The sequence below is a fragment of the Malania oleifera genome, chromosome 12, assembly GCF_029873635.1.
Source record: "Malania oleifera isolate guangnan ecotype guangnan chromosome 12, ASM2987363v1, whole genome shotgun sequence".
Classification (NCBI taxonomy): domain Eukaryota; kingdom Viridiplantae; phylum Streptophyta; class Magnoliopsida; order Santalales; family Ximeniaceae; genus Malania; species Malania oleifera.
Window position 1 is genome coordinate 79,664,947 of NC_080428.1, and position 23,008 is coordinate 79,687,954.

General features: G+C 37.3%; 1 protein-coding gene across 2 annotated transcripts; it reads right to left on the minus strand.

Moving 5' to 3' along the window:
• Positions 1–826: 826 nt before the first annotated feature.
• LOC131144273 (sufE-like protein 2, chloroplastic) lies at positions 827–16,568 on the minus strand. Of its 2 annotated transcripts, none has more exons than XM_058092814.1 (3): positions 15,678–16,568; positions 2,336–2,570; positions 827–1,221 (listed from the first exon to the last, which is right to left on the minus strand). In XM_058092814.1, the coding sequence occupies exon 1, from the start codon at positions 16,400–16,402 to the stop codon at positions 15,707–15,709; it is 696 nt and encodes a 231-aa protein (XP_057948797.1). In that variant the 5' UTR covers positions 16,403–16,568; the 3' UTR covers positions 827–1,221; positions 2,336–2,570; positions 15,678–15,706. The 2 variants fall into 2 exon arrangements, with proteins under 2 accessions (XP_057948797.1, XP_057948796.1); XM_058092813.1 differs by having other exon boundaries at positions 827–1,186; positions 15,678–16,565.
• Between the last annotated feature and the right edge of the window lie 6,440 nt (positions 16,569–23,008).

Below are 23,008 nucleotides of genomic sequence, written 5' to 3' on the forward strand. Positions count from 1 at the left end.
TTAGACCTTAATTTGAAATCTAGAAATAAAAAATAAAAAATAAAAAAACATTTGCACATCAAAACGAACTTTTCATTAATAAAAGACTTTGAAAATTTAAAAATAAGTAAAATGTTGCATAATTTTTTAAAAATAAATAAATAAATAATTTTACAACTAAATGATCATTTACTTTTTGTTAAGAGAGTGCTAAAAGTTATTTGAAATAGGATTCTAACTTAGAAGTATCTTTGTAATCATAGTATTTGTTAATATTAGAAATCCTTCAAATATTAAAAAATAGTTAGAAATAAATGTTCAAATAATTAGAAAATTGGTTGGTTGGTTGGTTGTTTGGCAGCCTGTCAATTTCAGAGAAACCCCAAACCTTGCTTCAAAGTGCTAGTCAAAGCTTATTACAGCCTAGCCAAACACGGCTACTAAATTTTAAAAAAATTTAATGGCCTGACCACATTTACAATTTGTTGAAGAAATGTTTTTATAAAACTATATTAACTACGTTAAAACAGTATTTTAACCAGTTAATTATGATCTATTTAATATTTGTGTTAAATAACTTTAATAATGTCAAGCCTACCAAGCGAAATTCAGATAGACATTTCACATTCGAGTTGCAAAAAAATGAAATAAATTAATAAAAATTAAACTAATAATATTAAAAATAAGTAAAAAAATAATTTCATTTAATTCTTACGTACCACGTATAGACTTTATTCGATCAATAACAATCTTAATCTTACCTTCATATTGCAGGCTGGATATTCCTGTCTGCCAAGCAAGCAATTTATGAGCATTATGAGTCAGTTATTGGCATAAATGATCAATAATGTTAAGGCATTCCTAGAATGACTTGTAAAAATAACTATCATTATATAATTTGACTCAAAAATTTTTTACATTTTTAATAGTGTTATGTTTGTTTTAACTTACAGAGTTGGGAGTAATTAAAAAACCAAACATCCACAGCATGAGTAAACAGAACAGGTGCATAATGCACTCTCTTTCACTTCCAATGAGCCTATCCCGATCTGCGTCGAGTAAACTTGGCTCGCATCCAGAACTGCAAATGGGTATTTGAGATGGAGTTCGAACTTCAAAATGTGATGTTATGAATGTGTGAAAGTAAATTTCCTTTATCCTGTCCACAAATTTGGAATCGAAGAGGTCGTGCGGTGCACATGCCATCCTGATACGAGAAGTTCACACCATGAACAATTGCACCTGTGGAATACAAAAACACCCTAAACTTCAAATAGAAACAAGATAGCCTGTCATAGGCATAACATCCTAGTTTGTGTAGTGAATGCACCAACTAAAGTAAAATAGAAGAGGAGATCCCTAGCTAGGAAGTCAACCTAACTGGGAAAGGAGCAGATCATTTGTTGAAATGGCCACTAGTGAATCACTGCGCTGGAGCAAAAACAAGCTCAAGGTATCCCTCTTGCTTCCAATTCAGATGGTAACATACAGTGCCTCAAACCAAAGACTATTTTCATATTAACTGCTGTCTGTCAACACAAATTGTTTGATTTTTTTTTTAAAAAAACAACAGATTAAAAGAAATGCTGGCCGAGTGTGCTCGATCACTCGAAATGTGTGAAGTAACCAGACGCCATTCTGCATTCTCCAAGATCTGTGCTTAAACCACTCTCCCAGCAGTCGCTCCCTGCTTTGGAACCTTGATGGGTATCAAGACGGGGAAAAAATACAAAAGAGCAGCAATCGTCAATTCACCAAGAACTTGTATTGATCTTATTGATGTGAATATGATGGCTCGATCATGGTCAGTGAAAGTTCATAGATATTATCCATGATCTGCATGGACGTACTCCGCATAGCGTAAATAACACTTCCATGGCCCCTCTAAGATTTTATCCAACATAAAGAATGTAGAGGTTTTAATAATTGTCTTTGTATTAGCCATTTAAGGTTGCAACGTAGGCCATTTAGGACAAAACCATGCCCTACCTGCCCCATAAAATAAAAAAATTAGACATCTGCAAGGCCAATCATCAAAGAAACTCACAAAACCCACATAGATTATTATCACAAAAGTTGGGACCCGCAGTCCTGCTAATCTATTAAAAAACTTGAGTGCAATTGATGATTCCATCATGTAATTCAATTTCTTCTTGAGATTTGACTTTAGAAGACATAATGTCAAAATGCAAGACACCACTACAGGACAGTGCAACAGTTTGAATATAGGACGCCGAGGTGGAGATTTCAGCATCCAAGAATTAAAAGGTTGATTTGTCAAGCATTTCTATTTTCAAGCAGTAACCACATAAAAATAAATCTGAACGTGTTAGTAACGGCAGAGACATGGAAATACCTTTCCAAATCCAGCATGACCAAGTATTGTCTGAACATTTTCTGACATGAAACCATTCTTAGGAGAGTCATGAACCCGAATCCTGCTTTTGGCCATCCAAAGCTTCTATGAAGTTGCTAAAACACCCCGGCTGGACTTACGAATGCATACAAAAAAGGGCAACAGCGCCAATTTTCTTCTCCTTCAGTAAGCTGACTAGTTCTGATCCCACACTATCAGGGAGCAGGAACATAACCTGCAATAAGAACATGGAATTACCAGGAATTATGTGAAAAAAGAGGATAATTATGGTGGCTGCTTTCAATGAAGAGAAGAAAAAAGTAAGAGATATTTTCCTATTATATTGCATGGAAATTTTTTTAACATTTTGAAAAATCTATGAAAAGGCTGGTTTTTTTTTTTCATATTATGCTTTTGGAGGCATTTTTTAATTAAGAAGTACCGCATGGGGGCCATTTGGTATCACTGTCAAAAATTAGATAAGCAAAAACTAAAAATCAAAAATAGAAACTAAACTAGGTACCAACAACCTATTTGGTTAACATTTATAAAACTAATACAACTAAAAAACTTAATTAAAAATGCTCATTTTCATCTTTAAATCAAAATATTATAAAAATATGATTAAAATAATAAAATTACAGATAATACACATTAAAAATTACTATAATAAAAATAAAAATTATTACAATTATTTTACGTAATTGTTCTACTTTCAAAATTTACTTTACAATAAAAGTTTTATTGAACAAGATAATTGAAAAATAGTAAATGTATTTTGTAATTGGATTAATTATTATTTTTAAAATTTATGTATATTTTTATTTTAATTATATTTAAATCATATGATCGTTCAATTTTGATTTTAATTTAAAAGTGTATAAAATGATGAACTTAATCCAAAAATAATAATTCTGAATATTAAAATTCCTGGCAATAGGTGATAAAATAACTGAAAATCATAAAATATGATTTTCATTTTTTTGGCAAACAGTTGAAAACCGACAATAGAAATAGAAAACTGACAACAGAAACAAACGCGTTTTTATAATATATTTTTCCACTATAGAGAAACAAAAACAAAAAACAAAAAACCACAACGATACCAAATAGACCCTTAGAAAGTCTAAAAGCACTTTATATATATTTGCCTCCTTTTGTATCTTGGTTTGTTTTGGGCTCATAATGGATGTCCAAAACAACATACACATGCTTGTGTGCACAGTGCTGCACAGCTTTGGCAAGGTGGGGCTCGTGTGTGTGGTGCAGGTGTGCAACCTATTGACCTTCCTTTCTTTCCAAGCTGACTTATTGCAAGGATTTAAACATAACACAAGAATATATCCTCTTCTTCTAATATAATTTCCCATTATTATTTGCATCTCTTGATTTTGCCCTAACAAATATATCAATCCTCTTGTTCTCTGTGAATTACCACCACTCTACTGTTTTAGGAGACCGAACTGTTGTCTTCTTCCCTAGCAAGTGCAAGCTAACTGGAGTTGTTCAGTGTATGTTCAGTTTGCACATTGGTTATTAGGGCAGTGGATTCTTCAATCATGCCATGGTTATAGATCAGCTCATTCGTTCACTGTTCATATCCAATTCTATCTTTTATTTCAAACAAACTAAAAACCAATCATCATCTTTAAGCATGTATGTCAAGGCTGAAATGTCCAAATTGGAACCAAAATGTGGCAAGAACCATGGAAGAGTGGCAGAACCCATGTTGTTCTCCCTTGAAAAAATTGACAGGTAAACCCCCAAACAAACTAAGTTGTTCAATTACCAAAACAAACCCACCCTAATGAGCTTACAACACTTCTAAAGACACAATACTTTGTTAAAAATTAATAAGTGAAAAAAGATAAAGCAAATTAAACTAAAATTATAATCTTCATATAAATGAGGACCCTGACCTATCTGTCCTGACAGGCAGTAAGATTTTTGACAACGTGCTGTGGCATGCTTTCGCACCATATAAGTAAGTCCATGTTTGACTCATACTGTAAGTTTAAATCTGCTGGAAAATTTGGGGAAGCCCAAGAAAAAAAAATAGGACATGGATGATGCTGGCTTGAAAAAAATATGTTGTGAATAAATAGTTGGTTTTAAATGGTTGATGATCAACCAATTGTTGACCAACTGCATGAACATGAAAATTTAATGATTGATGATAAACCAATGTTGACCAAGTGCATGAAACTGAAAACTAGTCTCCCAAGTAATATATGAGGGTATTGATATGTGTGAATACTTGCAATCCAATGTCCTCATTAAAAGATTAGCAGTTTGGAAATAATAAAAAAATAAAAAGCATACAAAAAACATAACCAAAGATAAAGGTCTAAACCAGCCAGATTTTTCTGAAGCTAACTTTGGTGGAACAAAACCATTCATACAATTATAACATGTTCAAGAATCAAAGGAAGAAAGCAAGAGCATCCAACTGCAAACAAGACAATTGATTCCAGAGGCACAACAATATTAAAAAAAAAAAATACAAGGAACCATGCTTTGTCTGTGAGAAGAATGGAGGTTCAGATTTGAGAAGGAGAGATTGAAACAAGACACTAGACTTTAAGACAACCTTGCAGGAGTTGAGATCACTGTTTCTATGGTCTCAAAAAAATAAACTCGGTTGGAGACATTGTCAAGTGGTAGTTGCCGTTGGAGCCAAAAGGAATATATGCACAAACAAAGACATGTTTCAACATCCAAGAATACGAGATGGTGGCAAAGGAGAAATGTGTCTACATGGCAACTCCAATGCTGTCGTAGTCCTTGGTAAAGGGAAGATTCTTCTGAAGCTCACTTTTAGTTGAAAAGGGGGGGGGGGGGAGGGGTGCCTGGGTTACTTAGGAGCCTTTTTACAGGACATGGAAGATGAATACAACTCTGCAACACTCAAGAACCAAGATATATTGTGAATAACATTGCATAATACAAGAATCGATCACAAAAAAGAATCGCTTAAAGAAAAAATAAAACAGTAGAAGACAAGATGAATGCAATGCCTCAAGTTTTGGGGAAATTTGAGGAGAAGCCATCTTGTCTGCCTGCTACGTGATGAATAGATTCCCCGCTAGAAACTTGACAAAACCCCATGATCTCAGAAAGGGAAACACACCTAACCTAAAAAACCTAAAAGTGTGGGGATGCATAGCCAGATAAGGTTTATCAGACTTTAAAAGGAATAAGATTAGACCCAAAACAATCAATTCCATTTTTATTGGTTATGCTAGCAATAGTGCTGCTTATATATTTTTGCTCACAAATGAAAACAATTTGTAGCACTATTGAATGTATAGTCCTTGAACATATAACCTTTAAAAGCTTCCCATATACAGAACTCCCAATCCGTCTTTAGACCCACCTAACACTACTACGCTAGTACCAAGATAAAAAACCTAGGAGTAAGAAACCTAGGGTTGAGATTAGCTTGAACTTGACTTTGTTTTAGCTTTTAAAATTGGAAACTACTTAACTGTTGAAGAGTATATAAAATGGAATAAGATCCAAAAAGTCATGAAGAAGCTACAAGACCAGTTGATGCTAATTATGGAAAGAAACAGCGAATAGTGAACTTATATCAATTTTGTGCAACCACATATACAAGATTGTAGACTTACCAAGAAATTGCAAACCAAGAGGGTGTAAATAGTTGTTTAGGGAGTCACCAAGGCAGATGGAACCATCAGTTAATTCAAGGCAGGATTGGCAGCAAAGGGCCTCATACAAAAAAATAGCATCAATTACATTGACACAAATTCACCAGTAACGAAAATTACTGACGTTAGAGTGCTAATTGCACCTGGGTCACTCCACCCAGCATTGTTGTACATCAAATGGATGTCAAAATTTGCATTTCTCAAAAATTGAACTGTGTAAACTAATAAAATTGTTATACCATATGAAACAAGCTCCAATAGAGTGGCACAAAAAAAAATTGACAGCGCATTAGTCTCAATTGGTTTCTCAGTGAATGATGCGGATGAATTTGTGTGCTCTAAATTGATGCAAGTTGTCATGTTATTATTTGCTTATACGTAGATGATATTTCTTTTTCGGTCCCAAACCATGATGTCAACAACCACTACACTTCTTGTATTCCCATGTTGATGATAGAAAAGGTCCAGCTGAAGCAGATATATCTTATCAGTAAAATTAAAGAGACCTGAAAGCCTATCATAAAATCAGTTCCACTATGGAAATATTCTTAAAAGATTTAACCACTATGACGTAGACCTTGTAAGGACACCTTATCATCCCATCATACACCTAAGGGAAAAAATAAATGATCTTCCGTAGCAAATTTCATCAGTAGTGTGATGGATTTAACACATTATACAAAGAGCCAACGTTGCATATGCAGTTAATAGGTTGAGTAGATACAGACAGCCTCAACAAGAACATTGGAATGTTGTGAGTGACTTGTGTTTACCTTGATACCTTGAGGTACCACAAACTGGAGTTCATACTGATAAATTTCAAACTTGATAAATTTCTAGGTTTATTAGGACATTGTGATCTAACTGGTAATAGGCAATGATGTGTTGAGTTTGCAGGTGTAGAGTCGCCGACAGCCGCACCAGCCCAGCCGCCAACTTGGACGTTGAAGACCGGCGGCCACCTACTCTGCAGACATTGCTGAAACAGCAGCCACCTTCTCTGAATTTTGCTCCCCCATCCTGTATATATATATATGTGGGTTGTAGTGAGGTGAAGTGTGTGAGTGTATGGAACTGTGAGCTGGGTGAGTATTGTATTGCAGTGTGCTAAGAGTGCAGAGAGAAGTGCAGAGAGCAGAGAGTTGTGGTGAGAGAGAGTTGAGCAGTGGCTCCTCCTTGTATTATTTCTCTCAGTTTATAGTGCAGTGGTGTGTGCTCCCGTGGACGTAGGTCAGTTTGAACCGAACCACGTAAATCCGGTGTTCCAGTGTGGATGTGCTTGTATTTTTTCTTCGTGTGTGATTGTTGCTCCAGGATTATTCCCCAACAATTGGTATCAAAGCTTGGTTGGAGTAAAATCGCCAGATCAAGAAAAATTCCAGATTTTGACCCTCTGTCTAGTAGCTCGAAATTTGATTTTGAGGCTACCATCAAACTCCTCTCGATGAGACGAAGCCTACAACTGTAACCGAAGTTCGAACAGAGCTCGTAAACCCCCGCACGAGCCACCACGGGCCAAGCCGGAGAAAGACGCCTCCGCACGCGCCGATAACGCGCCGATGTCTACTTGTCACGCGCCGCACGCGCGCCCATGCGTCTTCCTCGCCCGGACAGACACAACTCGACCCGGACTCTACCCGACCCGACCCGAAGAAGCTCTCAGTCCGGATCAACCCAAACCATTCCAGACCCGGAGCCACGTCAGCGCCACGTCGCCAGTCCACGTCAGCGCCTAGCTAGACACCACGTCAGCACCACGTGGCGCCAAGTAAGCGGCCAGCAAGCTGCCGCGTCACCGCCACGTCAGCATCCGAGAAGGCCCCACGTCATCCGAGTCCCACGCCACGTCAACGCCACGTCATCAGTGGGCCCCACAGTCACTCGCCAGTGTGTGGGCCCCACGTGCCACGTCACAGACTGTCCCACTGCCACGTCAGCAGGGTTGACCAATTTTGACCAAGTTTGACCAAAAGTTTGACTAGGCTTTTCAAAGCCATTTCGGATCCGTTTTTCGAGCGACTTAAGCCATTTCTAGGCTTTTCGGCTGTTCCGGATCCAACCGTGCGGTCTGATTGAGCTAATTCCATCTCTAGATCAGCAAATCAAGATGTCGAACGAAAAGAGCTCTCACATCAAGATGTTTGACGGCACGAACTTCGGTTTCTGGAAAATGCAAATCGAGGACTTCTTGTTTGGTAAGGAGTTGCACTTACCACTGATGGAGAAGCCAGAATCCATGAAGGAGAGCGAGTGGGAGTTGCTTGACCGAAAAGCCCTCGGAGCCGTGAGGATGACGTTGGCAAAGTCTGTTGCCTTTAACATCAAGCACTTGACAACCACCAAGTCCCTTATGGATGCGCTATCTAACATGTACGAGCAGCCATCAGCCGCAAATAAGTTACATCTAATGAAGAGATTGTTTACCATGAGCATGTCAACAGGTGAAAGCTTTAGCAGACACTTAAATAATTTCAACGAGTCGTCGGATCAACTCGCCTCGGTCGGGATTACCTTTGACAGTGAGATCCGTGCCCTATTAATTCTCAATCAGCTGCCTGAGAGTTGGAAAGGTATTGTCACTGCGATTAGTAGCTCTGCAGGAAAATCGAAGCTGAAATACGACAAGGTTATCAGCATGATTTTGACAGAGGAGATCAGAATGCAGTCGAACAATGACTCCACTTCAAGTTCAGCTTTGAATGTGGAAAGCCGAGGAAAGGGAAGCGGGCATGGACGATCTAACAATCGTGGTAGATCCAGGACCAAGCGGTCCAAATCCAGAGATTCCAGAGATACTCATGACACAGGTTCTCAGAGCAGAAAAGTTATTGAGTGCTGGAACTGTGGAAAGACTGATCATTACAAGAACCAGTGTAGAAGTCAAAAAAAAGAGACGAGGGCAAAAACAGAAGCAAATATTGCTTCCGAAATTGATGATTTGTTGATCTGCTCTTTGGAGAGCAAAAAGGAGTCTTAGGTGTTAGACTCTGGAGCTTCATTCCACGCCACTTGTAGCAGAAATTGCCTGGAGGAGTATACATCAGGTAATTTCGGTAAAGTATATATGGGCAATGATCAAACTTGCGACATTGCCGGTAAGGGGACAGTGAAGATCAAAATGAACGGGTCAGTATGGAAGCTGAAGGATGTCAGACATATTCCAGACCTGAGGAAGAATTTGATCTCAGTCGGTCAATTGGCAGATGAAGGTTATAACACATCTTTCATTGGTGATGAATGGAAGATTTCGAAGGGTGCATTGACAATTGCTCGAGGTAAGAAAAGTGGTACTCTTTATGTAACTCCTGATACATGTATGTCTATTACAGTTACTACAAGAAATGATGATAGCAACCTATGGCATCAACGACTCGGACACCTGAGTGAGAAGGGACTCAGGGTGATGCACTCAAAGGGTAAGTTGAGTGATTTACAGTCAGTGAAGATCGACACATGTGAGGATTGCATATTTGGAAAACAGAAGAGAGTCAGTTTCTAGACAAACCTCAGTACCCCAAAGAAGGAGAGACTTGAGCTAGTCCATTCAGATGTATGGGAACCAACAACCATTTCGTCTACAGGAGGAAAACATTACTTCGTCACGTTTATCGATGATCATTCACGGAAGGTATGGGTTTACTTCCTGAAGTATAAATCTAATGTTTTTGATGCTTTTAAAAATTGGAAAGCGATGGTAGAAAACGAAACTGGTTTGAAAATCAAAAGGCTGAGAACTAATAACGGTGGAGAATATGTTGACACCGAGTTTAAGATATTCTGCTATGAGCATGGTATCAGAATGGAAAGGACTGTGCCAGGTACGCCTCAACACAACAGCGTAGCCGAGCGGATGAACAGAACGTTGACAGAAAAAGCCAGAAGCATGCGTATGCAGTCAGGCTTGCCAAAGATGTTTTGGGCAAATGCAGTCAACACAGCAGCTTATTTGATTAATAGAAGTCCTTCGGTACCATTGAACTATTGCCTACCAGAAGAAGTTTGGAGTAACAAAGAGGTAAGACTTTCACATTTGAAAGTTTTTGATTGTGTTGCATATGTACATATCAATGATCATGTCAGGGATAAGCTGGATCCGAAATCCCGGAAATGCACTTTCATCGGTTATGGTGGAGATGAATTTGGATACCGCATTTGGGATGATGAAAATAAAAAGGTGATCAGAAGCAGAGATGTGATTTTTGATGAAAAGGTGATGTACAAAGACAGGCACACAACAGAATTCACCAAACTAGTTCAGAGAGAATCAACCCATGTAAATATGGATGATGTCTCAGAATGTGTCGAGACACAACAACAGAATGCCGAGAATCCTCAGGCGGAGGAACCAGTGGAGCAGATTGTCGCACCACCACCTCCTACTCCAGCTCCGGAACCTAGGAGATCTACTCGGCCCCATGTACCAAACAGAAGGTATATAGATTATTTACTTCTTATAGATGGAGGAGAGCCCGAATGCTATGATGAAGCATGTCAGGCAGGAGATGCGAGCAAGTGGGAGCTTGGGATGAAGGACGAGATGAAGTCCCTCACCTCCAACAGAACGTGGGAACTAGCTGAGTTACCCAAAGGTAAGAAGGCCCTTCACAATAAGTGGGTATATAGAATCAAAGAGGAGCATGACGGCTCCAAGAGATACAAGGCTCGGTTGGTAGTTAAAGGCTTCGAGTAGAATGAAGGAATTGACTACACCGATATTTTTGCACCAGTTGTGAAATTGACAACCATCAGATCTGTTCTGAGTATTGTTGTCTCAGAGGGTTTACATCTTGAGCAATTAGATGTGAAGACGACGTTTCTTCACGGTGAACTTGATGAAAAAATCTACATGCATCAACCAGAAGAATTCTCAGAGAAATGTAAAGAGAATCTGGTGTGCAGGTTAAAGAAGAGCTTGTATGGTCTTAAACAAGCTCCCAGACAATGGTACCAAAAATTTGACGGCTTTATGCACAGGAATGATTTTATAAAGTGTAATGTCGACCACTGCTACTACTTCAAAAGGTATCAGTCTAGCTATATCATTCTGTTGTTATATGTGGATGACATGTTGATCGCAGGACCAAATATAGAAGAGATCAGGAAATTGAAGCAACAATTGTCAATGGAATTTGACATGAAGGACTTAGGCTCAGCGAAGCAGATACTTGGGATGCGGATCTCCAGAGATAAGCGACGGGGAACATTACAGTTATCTCAGTCGGAGTACATTAGTCGTGTTCTACAGAGGTTTAACATGAGCAACGCCAAAGCAGTAAATACACCTTTGGCAAGACACTTTCGCCTCTCCAAGGATCAGGTTCCCCAGACAGATGAAGAGAAGGACTTCATGGCTAAGGTACCTTACGCCTCAGCCATTAGAAGTCTCATGTACGCCATGGTTTGTACCAGACCAGATATTGGTCAGGCAGTGGGAGCAGTCAGTAGATTCATGTCTAATCCAGGAAAGACTCACTGGGAAGCAGTGAAGTGGATCTTCAGGTACCTCAGAGGCATTATTGATAAGTGCTTATGTTTCGGCAAAGAAGACTTGAAAGTCAAAGGGTATGTAGATGCTGATTTTGCTAGTGAAATTGATCACTGTAGGAGCACCACCGGATACGTGTTCACTGTTGGCACAACAGCTGTTAGTTGGATGTCGCAGATACAAAAGATTGTTGCCCTATCCACTACAGAAGCTGAGTATGTAGCAGTGATAGAAGCCAGCAAAGAGATGATTTGGCTTCAGGATTTGTTGACAGAGCTTGGGTTAAAGCAGAAGAGGAATGTTTTGTAAAGCGACAGTCAGAGTGCGATACATCTGGCAAAGAACTCTGCATTTCATTCTAGAACCAAACATATCGGATTGCGTTATCACTTCATCAGATTTCTACTAGAGGATGGAGTACTGACACTTGAAAAGATTCAAGGTAACAGAAATCCAGCTGACATGTTGACAAAGGTGGTGACTACAGAGAAGCTGAAGTTGTGCTCAACTTCAGTTGGTCTTCATCCTTGAAGACAGACATGAGCACATCATTTGCCTATATACTGGTTGAGATGCTGTCTTTGTCTCCAAGTGGGAGATTGTTGAGTTTGCAGGCGTGGAATCCCCGACAGCCGCACCAGCCCAGCCGCCAACTTGGACGTTAAAGACCGGCGACCACCTACTCTGCAGACATTGCTGAAACAGCAGCCACCTTCTCTGAATTTTGCTCCCCCCTCCTGTATATATATATGTGGGTTGTAGTGAAGTGAAGTGTGCGAGTGTATGGAGCTGTGAGCTGCATGAGTATTGTATTGCAATGTGCTGAGAGTGCAGAGAGAAGTGCAGAGAGCAGAGAGTTGTGGTGAGAGAGAGTTGAGTAGTGGCTCCTCCTTGTATTATTTCTTCCAATTTATAGTGCAGTGGTGTGCTCCCGTGGACGTAGGTCAGTTTGGACCGAACCACGTAAATCCGGTGTTCCAGTGTAGATGTGCTTGTATTTTTTCTTCGTGTGTGATTGTTGCTCCAGGATTATTCCCCAACATGATGAAATTAAGTTAATAAATGCAACTAGTGCCTTTGCATTCACCTCAACTAGCTGGAGGAACCATTTCTTCAAAATCGTCCCAAGCAGGCTTATATAGCAAAATCATAAATGGGATTTGAGTTCATTGCTCTTGAGTTGGGAGCTCATGCAGAAGAATGCTGAGAAATCTTGTCAAAGACATATCATTGTAGGGGAAGGAAAGGAAGTCTATTTGAATCTCAACATTGTCTCTCAAGTGAGACTCTCATGCAATGACAGCCACAAACGGAGTATACAACAAGTGAGACATATCCACGTGAGGCATAACATTTTGAAAGAGCTGTTAAAAAATGGAGTGATGTGACTGGTCTATTTGAACTCAGAGAGGAACTCTGCAGATCCTCTCACCCAAATGACTTTGCAGGAGAATAGTATTGAAAATATCAGAATGGATGGGACTAAAGCCTGCTTATGATGAATACCTATCCTGAATTTGCTCAAGTTCAACTGCTTCTAGTGGAACAATGCAGTGATTCTAAGTTTAGCAATACATGATCCATCCCTATGCTGTTAAGGCGATGAGGGGCATGGGCAGCACACACTTCATGAGTTCACCTACTTGGATGTGGAGGTAGAGCTGTCTCCAATGAAATTTTCACCAAGGGAGCATTTGGTTTGCAGCATCTTTAGACATTTCTAGAATGTGATGTCCATGGCATCATATTCCATGTTTGTTTTGGGTCTTAACCCCACTATTTCAGCTACTTGGAATTTGATGCCCATATAATATGTCATTATTACACGTTTTATTAAATTTTTTAATAAATTATTATAATAACAAAAATGGAAAACAATAAAAAAATAATGTTATTATGTTACAATAAAATTATAATATAATAATTGAAATTTCAAAACTATATCACCCCCAATTTCTGGATTAATTAGATTATTATGGGTTAAATTATTTTTATTTATGATGGTAGTAATTTTTAGGAGATGAATTTAGTTTGTAACGTATTCTCAATAGGTATTTGTGCTATAAACATGTTTTTTTTCATATATGGTTCATACGTAGGTCAAGGGTATAATGGTAATATTTTTTAAATGCAGGATTTCCTTATCTAATCAACACGTAACACAAACCAAACAAAAATATTCCCATTAATTGACATTCCATTCCCAGGATTGAGATTCCCAAGAATGTCAATCCATGGGAATATTTTTTACTCCATTAACCAAATGCCCCCAAAATTTCTGGAGTCTAGAGAACTCATAAGAGTCCAAGTGAGGCACATGGCCATAATGCACAAATTGCAGGATACGCCTTGGCGCTAAAGAAGTGCATGCAGTATCAATACCTCATGAACCCTTTTCAAGTTCAAGTTATTTTACTTACCAAATAAGTTATGAAGTACAAACCTGTGGTACTTAGTGTAGATTTAAGTGCACAAGACATCAACACTCATGCATTGATCTCCTCATCACCTAGAAAGTCCGCAGTCTCACTGTTCTCTTAATTTGATTTATACAGGGGATTGTTGTTGATTGAATCAAAATTTTTGTACACTTATCTTTTCTTGCCTTGTTCACCATCCCTCATTGAAAGAAACAAGCACCACATACAAAGCTTAGAGACTCTTGAAGCACTTTACATATGTTTTCCTCGTATATATAAGGCCCACATTGGGCCTAAGCTACACAATGAGAGGTAACCTATCTCCATTCCATACCCTTCTCACCCTCACAAGGTTAGAATCCTGCCTTGCATGTGGTGCGGCTTCGAGCTACTTTGTGCCTCCACAATATCCTTTCTGAAACTAAAATATCACTTTTCTTTCTATTACCCGATTTAATTTCTTTTTAGGCTAATTTTTGTTGAGAAGTCCACATGTAAATTTGTCCCATATTGGAAAAATATTGTGGAAGATGGATGATTATATGCATGGTTGGGCCCAAAATAAGCTTTTAAATCAAGTTATTGCTGACTCATGTATATCAAGCCTATACTAAGACTCCATCTATCCTAACAAGTGGTACAAGCGTCGATGGTTTGTAACTTTAGAAAATCGTATCAAGGTCTAATAATAAAGTCTCCTGATATGCTAATAGTTGGAGAATCAAGTGTATGACGAAGGCCAATAAAGATCATATTATTGGAGAAGCCAGCATACAGTTCAAATTGGGCTCAAGTGTTCATGCATGCATGTGTCTTGTGGATGTTGAACCCATAATAGAGGAGCGACAAATCCTATGGATGCTAAACCTATAGATGAGTGGACCATCATGGTTTTGTGCCTTTTCCTATAGTTGAGTTATGGCTCCTAGTTGATTTCATGACACTGAGTGAACAAGAATAACTTTTGTTTAGGGGGAAGTGGTTGGAACTTACAAGTGAGGGGGAGATTGTTGAGAAATCTACTTGCGAGTTTATCCTATATTGGAAAAATACAATGGAGGATGGGTGCTTATATGCATATTGGGCCCCCCAAATCTAATAGGCTTAACCTTTTCGGTCAAGTTATTGTTGACCCATGTGTATCAAGCCCGTACATCATGTGTAGATTTCTAGCATTAATTCCTTATCCTTTAATATAGTTTCCCATTATTTTTAAAGCATTTTTTGGCTTTGCTCTAATAAGTATCTTAATCCTCTATGTTCTCCCTTTGCCTTACCATCACTGCTCTACTGAGGTTTCCTACTCTCAGCTCACCAAGTGCACGCCAACCAGAGTTCCCATTTTTTCTTCAAACGTACTTGTAATACCCAGCTTGCACCAGTGTTGAGAATTCTTGATCTTTAGGGCAATGAATTTCATTACCATGCCCAGACTATCAGACAAGCCCTGATCCTGTTCCATTATTTCTACAACCAACAAGATTCAAAAAGAGGATCAAAAGAGGTTTATTTTCCCTCCATTTTTTTTATTTTGTCTACTTCCATTTTCAAACTAGTTATTTGGAAGAACAAACATTGATTTCTTTTCTTTCATCTCCAGCTTACCTAATTCAAAGGTAGTGTTATATGCGAAACACAGCATTGGAATCATCAACATCCTTGGTCAAAGGGAAACATTTCTTATTTGCACCAACAAGCATTGGAAAAATAAGAAACCCCACAACCCAAAGGAATTTGACATACAGAAAGAACAAGCTGTGACCAACCTGAGCTTCCTTCAGCACTTCTTGCATCATCAGAAGCGACTATCAGAGAAGGAAAAAGACTCTGGCTCGGCAGTGGCACCTTTCTCTGCAACCAAAGCTGTAGTCCTCTTCTGCATACTGACCAGAACATTATGCCAAGTGTTCACCCTGGAGTGAACTCTAGCGCCGCCGCCCAACCCGACATTCATCTCCGCCAAATCCTCCGTCGTCACAGCCAGCACCTCCTCCGGCGCCGCTCCGTCGAGCGCCCACACCAAACACGAACAAAACCCCTTCGTGATCTCCGAATCGCTGTCGGCCCCAAATCTCATCCGCCCCAAATCGTCCACGTGGGCCTCCACCCACACCTGCGCCGTGCACCCGGTGACCCTGTTAGCCGCCACGCGCGCCGACTCCTCCAGCGGCGGCAGAATCGCCGCGTACTGCAGCAGCCGCTTCACGCGGTCGATCGGCTCCGGCAGGGACCTGAACTCCGACGCTAAAGATTGAATCTTTAGGCTCGACGCACGGGCCGGAGCTTCCGGCGCCGCCGACAACGACGAATTGGGATTGAGAAGAGACCCCCTAACGCATTTCGAAGATTTGAACACAACAGATTTCTTCTCGAACTCGTTGCTGCGTTTAAACAGAGTGTGTGCGAGCTTAGAATTGTTGGACTGGGACAATGTTCTGATTCTTTTGAAACAAGGAGGAAAAGGGGTCGGAAACAGAGTAGTGAAGACCATGGCTGTTTGGAGAGCGAGAAAAAAAACGGGTAGGAAGGAAAGAGCAAGAAAATATTAACAATTAAAGGGAATGGGAGAGGATGGGATTTGAGTTTGGAAGTTGGAGCTGGTAAGAAGGGAGAGATCCTTAAACTGCGCCCCGCTCTTTGGTTGTGTCTGAAAGACCGAAAGATCGCAGCTTTCATGGCGTTTTATAATGCCGCAACGAAAGAAAGCGCCAAGAACAATAATTAATAGTAATTTTTTAAATTGAGATATCCAAACAAACTGGAAAAGGCTGAAAATAGTATTTTTATTTTTATTTTAGCATATCTTATTTTATGTCTATATTCACATATTTATATTATATACTTAAATTGTATAAGACTAAGAGGGTCTTTTTCAAAAACTATTTTTAACATTTTAAATTATTATTTAATACTAAACCTACTAGGCGGCTTGAAATTTTAATTTTAAATTCTCAAAATATGCATTCAATTTTTATATTTTTATATTTTTAATTTTAATTTTTTTCAACACTTCCATTAACATTTTATAAAAATATTAAATATCCTCTATTTTACACTTTAATTCTTTCCAGCTATGGCGCCATTCATATTCATAACATAATCTTTCATTAAATAAATAAATAAAAAGAGATCATTAAAGCTCGTGAGCATGCATTGATTTATTATTTATTATAATAATTTTTACAAAATTGATTGTAGTTTTATTAATATTATATTTTTCTCATTTCTTGTCAATTCTCATAACTTTCTTTTACATTTTAAAATTTGTAGAGAGTGATATTTTAGGAATAATGAGGAGAAAAATATAAGTTAAAATTTATCATTTCTTTCCTCAATTAACAATCTGACATATTTGCATGTGCAAAAAGATTTTTTTTTTTTTTCTTTCTAAATATAAACAATAAAAATAAAAGTATAATGTACTAAAAATAATTTTAATGAATACATATTTCGACTCACACATTAGTATCAAGATTTGGCGAAATATTTTAAGAACCATTTTATGTTTGAACTCATTCATTCAATATTAGACGATTCTTTGTTACCATGGTTAAATTTAAAATATTTTTAAAAAATTTAAAAGAATAAAAGACATTCATCTCCTTTTAAATTTGACAAAAAAGCAAATACCTTGCCTAAATTTTCAAAAATGATACGGACCTTTTTTAAGGTTTATCAAAAAGACACATACCTCCCCTAAAAAACTTGTTTCTTTACAAAAATATAAGACGAGATATGTAAATTTTTGGCAAACCTCAAGGATAGTCCTTGAAATTCTTGAAATCTCAGGTATGGTCCCTAAAATTTTAGAAATCTCAAAAAATATTATTGTCTTTTTATTAAATCTTAAGAAAAGTTAATGTCTTTTATCCAATTTAAAATCTTCAAATAAAAGTAAAATTAAGATACAGAAATTTTACTAACAAGTTAAAAATGTGAAGATTTTGAATTATGTTTTATAATCTCAACTATACCCTATACGAAAGGTTTTCAAACTCGGTGACACTTTTTTAAGTATTGACATGCTTCTGTAAAAACTAAAAATCATATGTTCTCACTTATAATTTATATATGTTGATAAGTATAGTGTGGATAGGTTGAGTTTCATTTCCTTTCGTTATTAGTTTAATTCTAGAGTTTTTCTGTTTAGACTTGTTTCTTAATTCTAGAGTTTTTCTGTTTGGATTTCTTGTATTGATTTAATTGGTTGTTAGTGTTGTTTTTTGGGAGGATTTTAATTCATTATCTGTATTCTCCATTTTGTTTACCTTATAACAACGGTTTTCTTCCGTCAAAATTGGGGCATATAAATAAAGAAATCGAGGTACCGTCCTCCTTCTTTTAAATAAAAAATTAAAAATAAATAAAAATAAGATCTAAATCGTAAGCTCTTATATCACCCCCACTCTCTGTCATTAATCATTTGAACCACTTGCACATGATTTTAAAAAAATAAAACAGAATAAAATAAATGATGCGGACTAAAGTGTTCATGCCTTTTTGGATTAAAATTATTTTCATGAAAAGTCTGAATTGGGGATGTTTAGTCAATACTGCCTTTTGAATATAATAAATCTGTGGGATTAAGCACCAATAATTCAAAATTGACGTGCGTGGCTTATGAATTTATCACTTGGCTGCCTTTGATAATGAAATCTTTTTGGATGAACAATGAAATCTGATTGTTTTTCTTAACTTACTATTCAATATTCCATCCTGTCCTTAAAGGTGACAAAACGGATTAATGGGTCGGGTTTAGACGAGTCATAAACGGGTTGAGATTAAATAGATTCGGGTTCGGATTCGGGTTCGGGTTCGGACTCGAATTGACTCATTTATTGACGAACGATTATTATATAAATCCAAACTTATCTGTTTAATAAACGGATCACCTATTTAAAAAATATAATTTATTTATTTTAAATTTTTTTAAATATTTCATATAAAATGATATTTTTATACTTTTAAAGTTAAGTGTTAAATATTTAACCATTTAGATGTTATAAAAATGTTATTTGATATATTAGAAAAATTAATTGAATAATTAATTAAATTAATATACTTAGTTGTGAATTGGGCATGTCTAATCCAACCAGTTGGATCCAGACCCTAGCCTACTCAAACTAGAGCCACAGCCCTTTGTTTTGGGGATGGTCCAAAGGTATCCCCCTATGCAATGAAAATGAAGGGTAAATAGTCCCAACTATGTCACAAAGAAGATGAAGATGGATAGGGTTTTGAAATAAACCCTAGTGCCCATCCATGCAGTTAGGACTTAACATCCCAATAAAGGGTACTCAGCCCCAAAAAGCCCTCGAGTTAGGCAGTGCTCCTTATATTGGAACCCCAACTCCCCTAAAAAAAAAAAACAATCGATGCACTTTAAAAAGGGACAAACCACGATGAATTTATAGTACCTAATTTTATTTTGTATTTTTATGAGAAATTGTTTTTACATTATTGGTCTAAAATATATGACTCAAAGTTATTTACACTTTGATATGATCGTCTTGAACATCTTTGAGATGTAATGATGCGAATAATCATTGAGAATTCACATGATCATCCACTAAAGAATCAGAAGATTCTTTTATCAAATGATTTCATGTGTACTGTTTGCTTTCAAGAGAAATTAATTGTTAATTTATTTGTTTCAAAAGTAAGTCTTGAATCTCTCAATTTCTTACAGAGAATTCATTGTGATATATGTGAACTAATACATCCACCATCTTGGCCATTTTGATATTTCATGGTCTTAATTGATACATTTACTAGATAGTCACATGTTTTTCTACTTTCTACTTATAATATTGCATTTGCTAGACTTTTTTCTCAACTGATTAGATTACGAGCTCATTTTTCCAATTATCCAATTAAATCAATTCATTTGGACAATGCTAGTGAATTTACATCACAAACTTTTAATAACTATTGCATTTCACTTGGAATAGATGTTGAACATCCTGTTGCTCATACTCATACACAAAATGGTTTAACTGAAACTTTTATTAAGAGACTTCAACTCATTGCTAGACCTATGATTATGAGAATCAAATTGCATTTATCTGTTTAGAGACATGCTATTTTTCATGCTGCATGTTTAGTTCGTATAAGACATATCATATCCCTGTTTCGGGCGTTGTCACTTAACCTAGTGGGCGTTGCGCCCGTGGCAACAACGAGTACCTATTAGAGCACTCACTGAGATTGAGGTGTTACGTATCGCCGTCCCTTAATTCAGCAAGCCCCCGGGCGAAAAGTCTTACTTTGCCACAATCATTCACAAGCGAGAGTTCCTGGGGATCGGGGGTAACTATCCCTTTGCTCTGATACCAACTTGTAACGCCCTAAACCTGAAACTGGGGTTTGGAGTGTTATTCTAAATAAATCTTTGATATCAAATAAATACTCAGCGGAAGATCTCCATAACAATTACCAGAGAAAATTGAGGAGAGATGGAGAGTTGGACGGAGAAGAGAGAGAGAGGCATGAGATAGGGGGTTCTCAAGAATTTTGAAGGATCCTTTAGTTACTTTAATATGATATAATAATATAATATTATAATATATATATATATAAGTAACTGAAGGATCCTTCAGAATTCTTGAGAACCCCCCTATCTCACGCCTCTCTCTCTCTCTCCTCCGTTCAACTCTCTCTCTCTCTCTCAATTTTCTCGGCAAAATGTGCACCAATTGAAAAATGAAAAATATCCCTGGGTTCCAATTTCTATCACGAACATTTTAACCATAGTAGATTCATCATTTGGACGTCATAGGCACTACTCCTGGGATAAGGTAATGAGAATAAATTATGTCAACTGTTTTCAAAGATTAATCGTTTAAATTGAAGAATATAATTATATGGATATTATGTTGATTTTAATATGAATATATGAGATTAATTAAAGTATGAATTAAATTTGAATTATTGTTTAAAATGTGTGACGTGAGGTTAATTTAGTTTATTGTATTTTATTAAACTTCTTGGGATTTTCATGGTATGATAGTGATTATAGTAAGATTATGTGGAGTGGTATTTTATGACATATCTAAGAGGTTATGTTTAGTGATATACTGGTTTTCTAGGAAATGTTGAAAAGGGATTGCAATATAACGTTGGAAGGAAATGAGGAGTTTGTTTATTGTCTATCCTGTAAATTATAATATAACGCTAGCAGTGAAATGAGGAGGTTGTTATATTACTTTTTACGTAAACATGACCTAGGAAATGAGAAGATAGTTATGTTATTTTTAATGTAAACATGACCCACAGGATTAAATGTTATTTATATATGATACACTAAAACTCATTGGTTACACACTGATAATAATTTATTCCTTCTTACTGAAAGGTGTCTCATCCCATCATGAATAATTATTTTTCAGATGCCATGAGGAGTATAACTGCAATTAAAGCACACAGTGGAAGTGTTGGTGGGGTAGAACGTCCTTGTTTAAAATTGTTATTATTTTATTTTTGTGTTTTATGAGTTCAGAACTTTATTGTGATACTGATATTTTTATTATAATAAAGGATGATTTTTAGTACTCTGATAATTGTTATGGAGATCTTCCGCTGTATATTTATTTGGTATCATAGATTTATTTAGAATAACTCTCTAGATGTAACGACCCGAAGAATAATGGTATTTAAATAATAATAAAAAAAAAGAAATGGAAACAGGAAATAGAAGGAGGCAGTCAACTTCATCGATGAACGCTTCGCGTTCGTCGACAACGTTGCATTTTGGAAAGGATAATCTCGAGAAATTTTTCAGCTCCTCGTCAACGAATACAGGGGACTCGTCGACGAGGGTATAACAGGAGCTTGTCGACGAGGATAAGATTCGTCGATGAACTTTCTATAGGACTCATCGATGAGGTGATGTGTCTCGTTGACAAGGAAATGCCGAGAGGGGTTCTGGGCAGTCTGAATTTCATCGACGAGGAGTGGGTTTCGTTGACGAAATTATTAAAGAACTCGTCGACGAGATGACGTGGCTTGTCGACGAATCCAGCCCTATAAATAGTGAAAAACTCAGATTTTTTACAGAAATTCAGTGCAGAACCCTCTTTTTCTCTCCCATTCAGTTCCCTCTCTTTCTCTCTTCGATTTCGGGCTGAATTTTCACCGGTTCGACTATCTAAAGCCACCACGATGCTCTTGGGAAAGTTCTCTACAAGTCTGCCAGAGCGGATCGTCAGTGGGGCTGAGTTGGAAACCATCCCAAATCCAAGATAAGGCTTTCTACTCAGCATTTGGTTATTTGACAGTTGTAGGAAGTGATATACATGTAGAAATACTGAACTTTAGTTATAAGGAATGTTGTTTCCAGAGTGTTGAGTTGAGAACCCTGCAGGTGCGGGACATATTTTCTTAGGGGCTTTTCAGGAATCAGGTAAAGAGCTAATGTGAAATACCGACGTATGGGCCGATGATTTTTCATGATTTACGTAAATATGCAAAATGAGATGATTGATCTGATAATTAATGATATGAGATATTCATGTATCACAGTTTCAGTATATGTTATATGATATCAGAATCTGGTTGCCTTAGTTTAGGCTAACACTTGCACGGTACTGTTGCTATGTGTCCATGTCTTCATGATCATGATATTTGTGTTAATGCTGCTGTACGAAGTGGCGTGAGATTGGATGGTTCATGTGGTTTTTAAGAAGTGTGTAAGTGCCCCTAGTGTACGGACCAGGTCTAGCAGACCCATCAGACTTACAAACTGTACTTTTGACTTGGCAATGGTCGGCCAATCATTGTCAGGTCCCGCCTTCGGGTCACACAACCCAGTCATATGGGAGTAATACATGACAACAGCCAGTTAACCTACCAGGAATGTTTTTGTATTATTATTATATGAGATGAAATATGTTTATGAAAATACAGTATGTTCTGCCATGTTTTGTCAATGTTTTGATGATATATATGTTTTCCCATATTTGACAAAACAGTTACTGAATATGTTCTGTATGGTGTATATATAACACAGAATACTTATGTTGTCACACACTAGTATTAGTTTATTTCCCTTACTGAGAGGTGTCTCACCCCAAAATTTTATAAACTTTTCAGGAGCCCC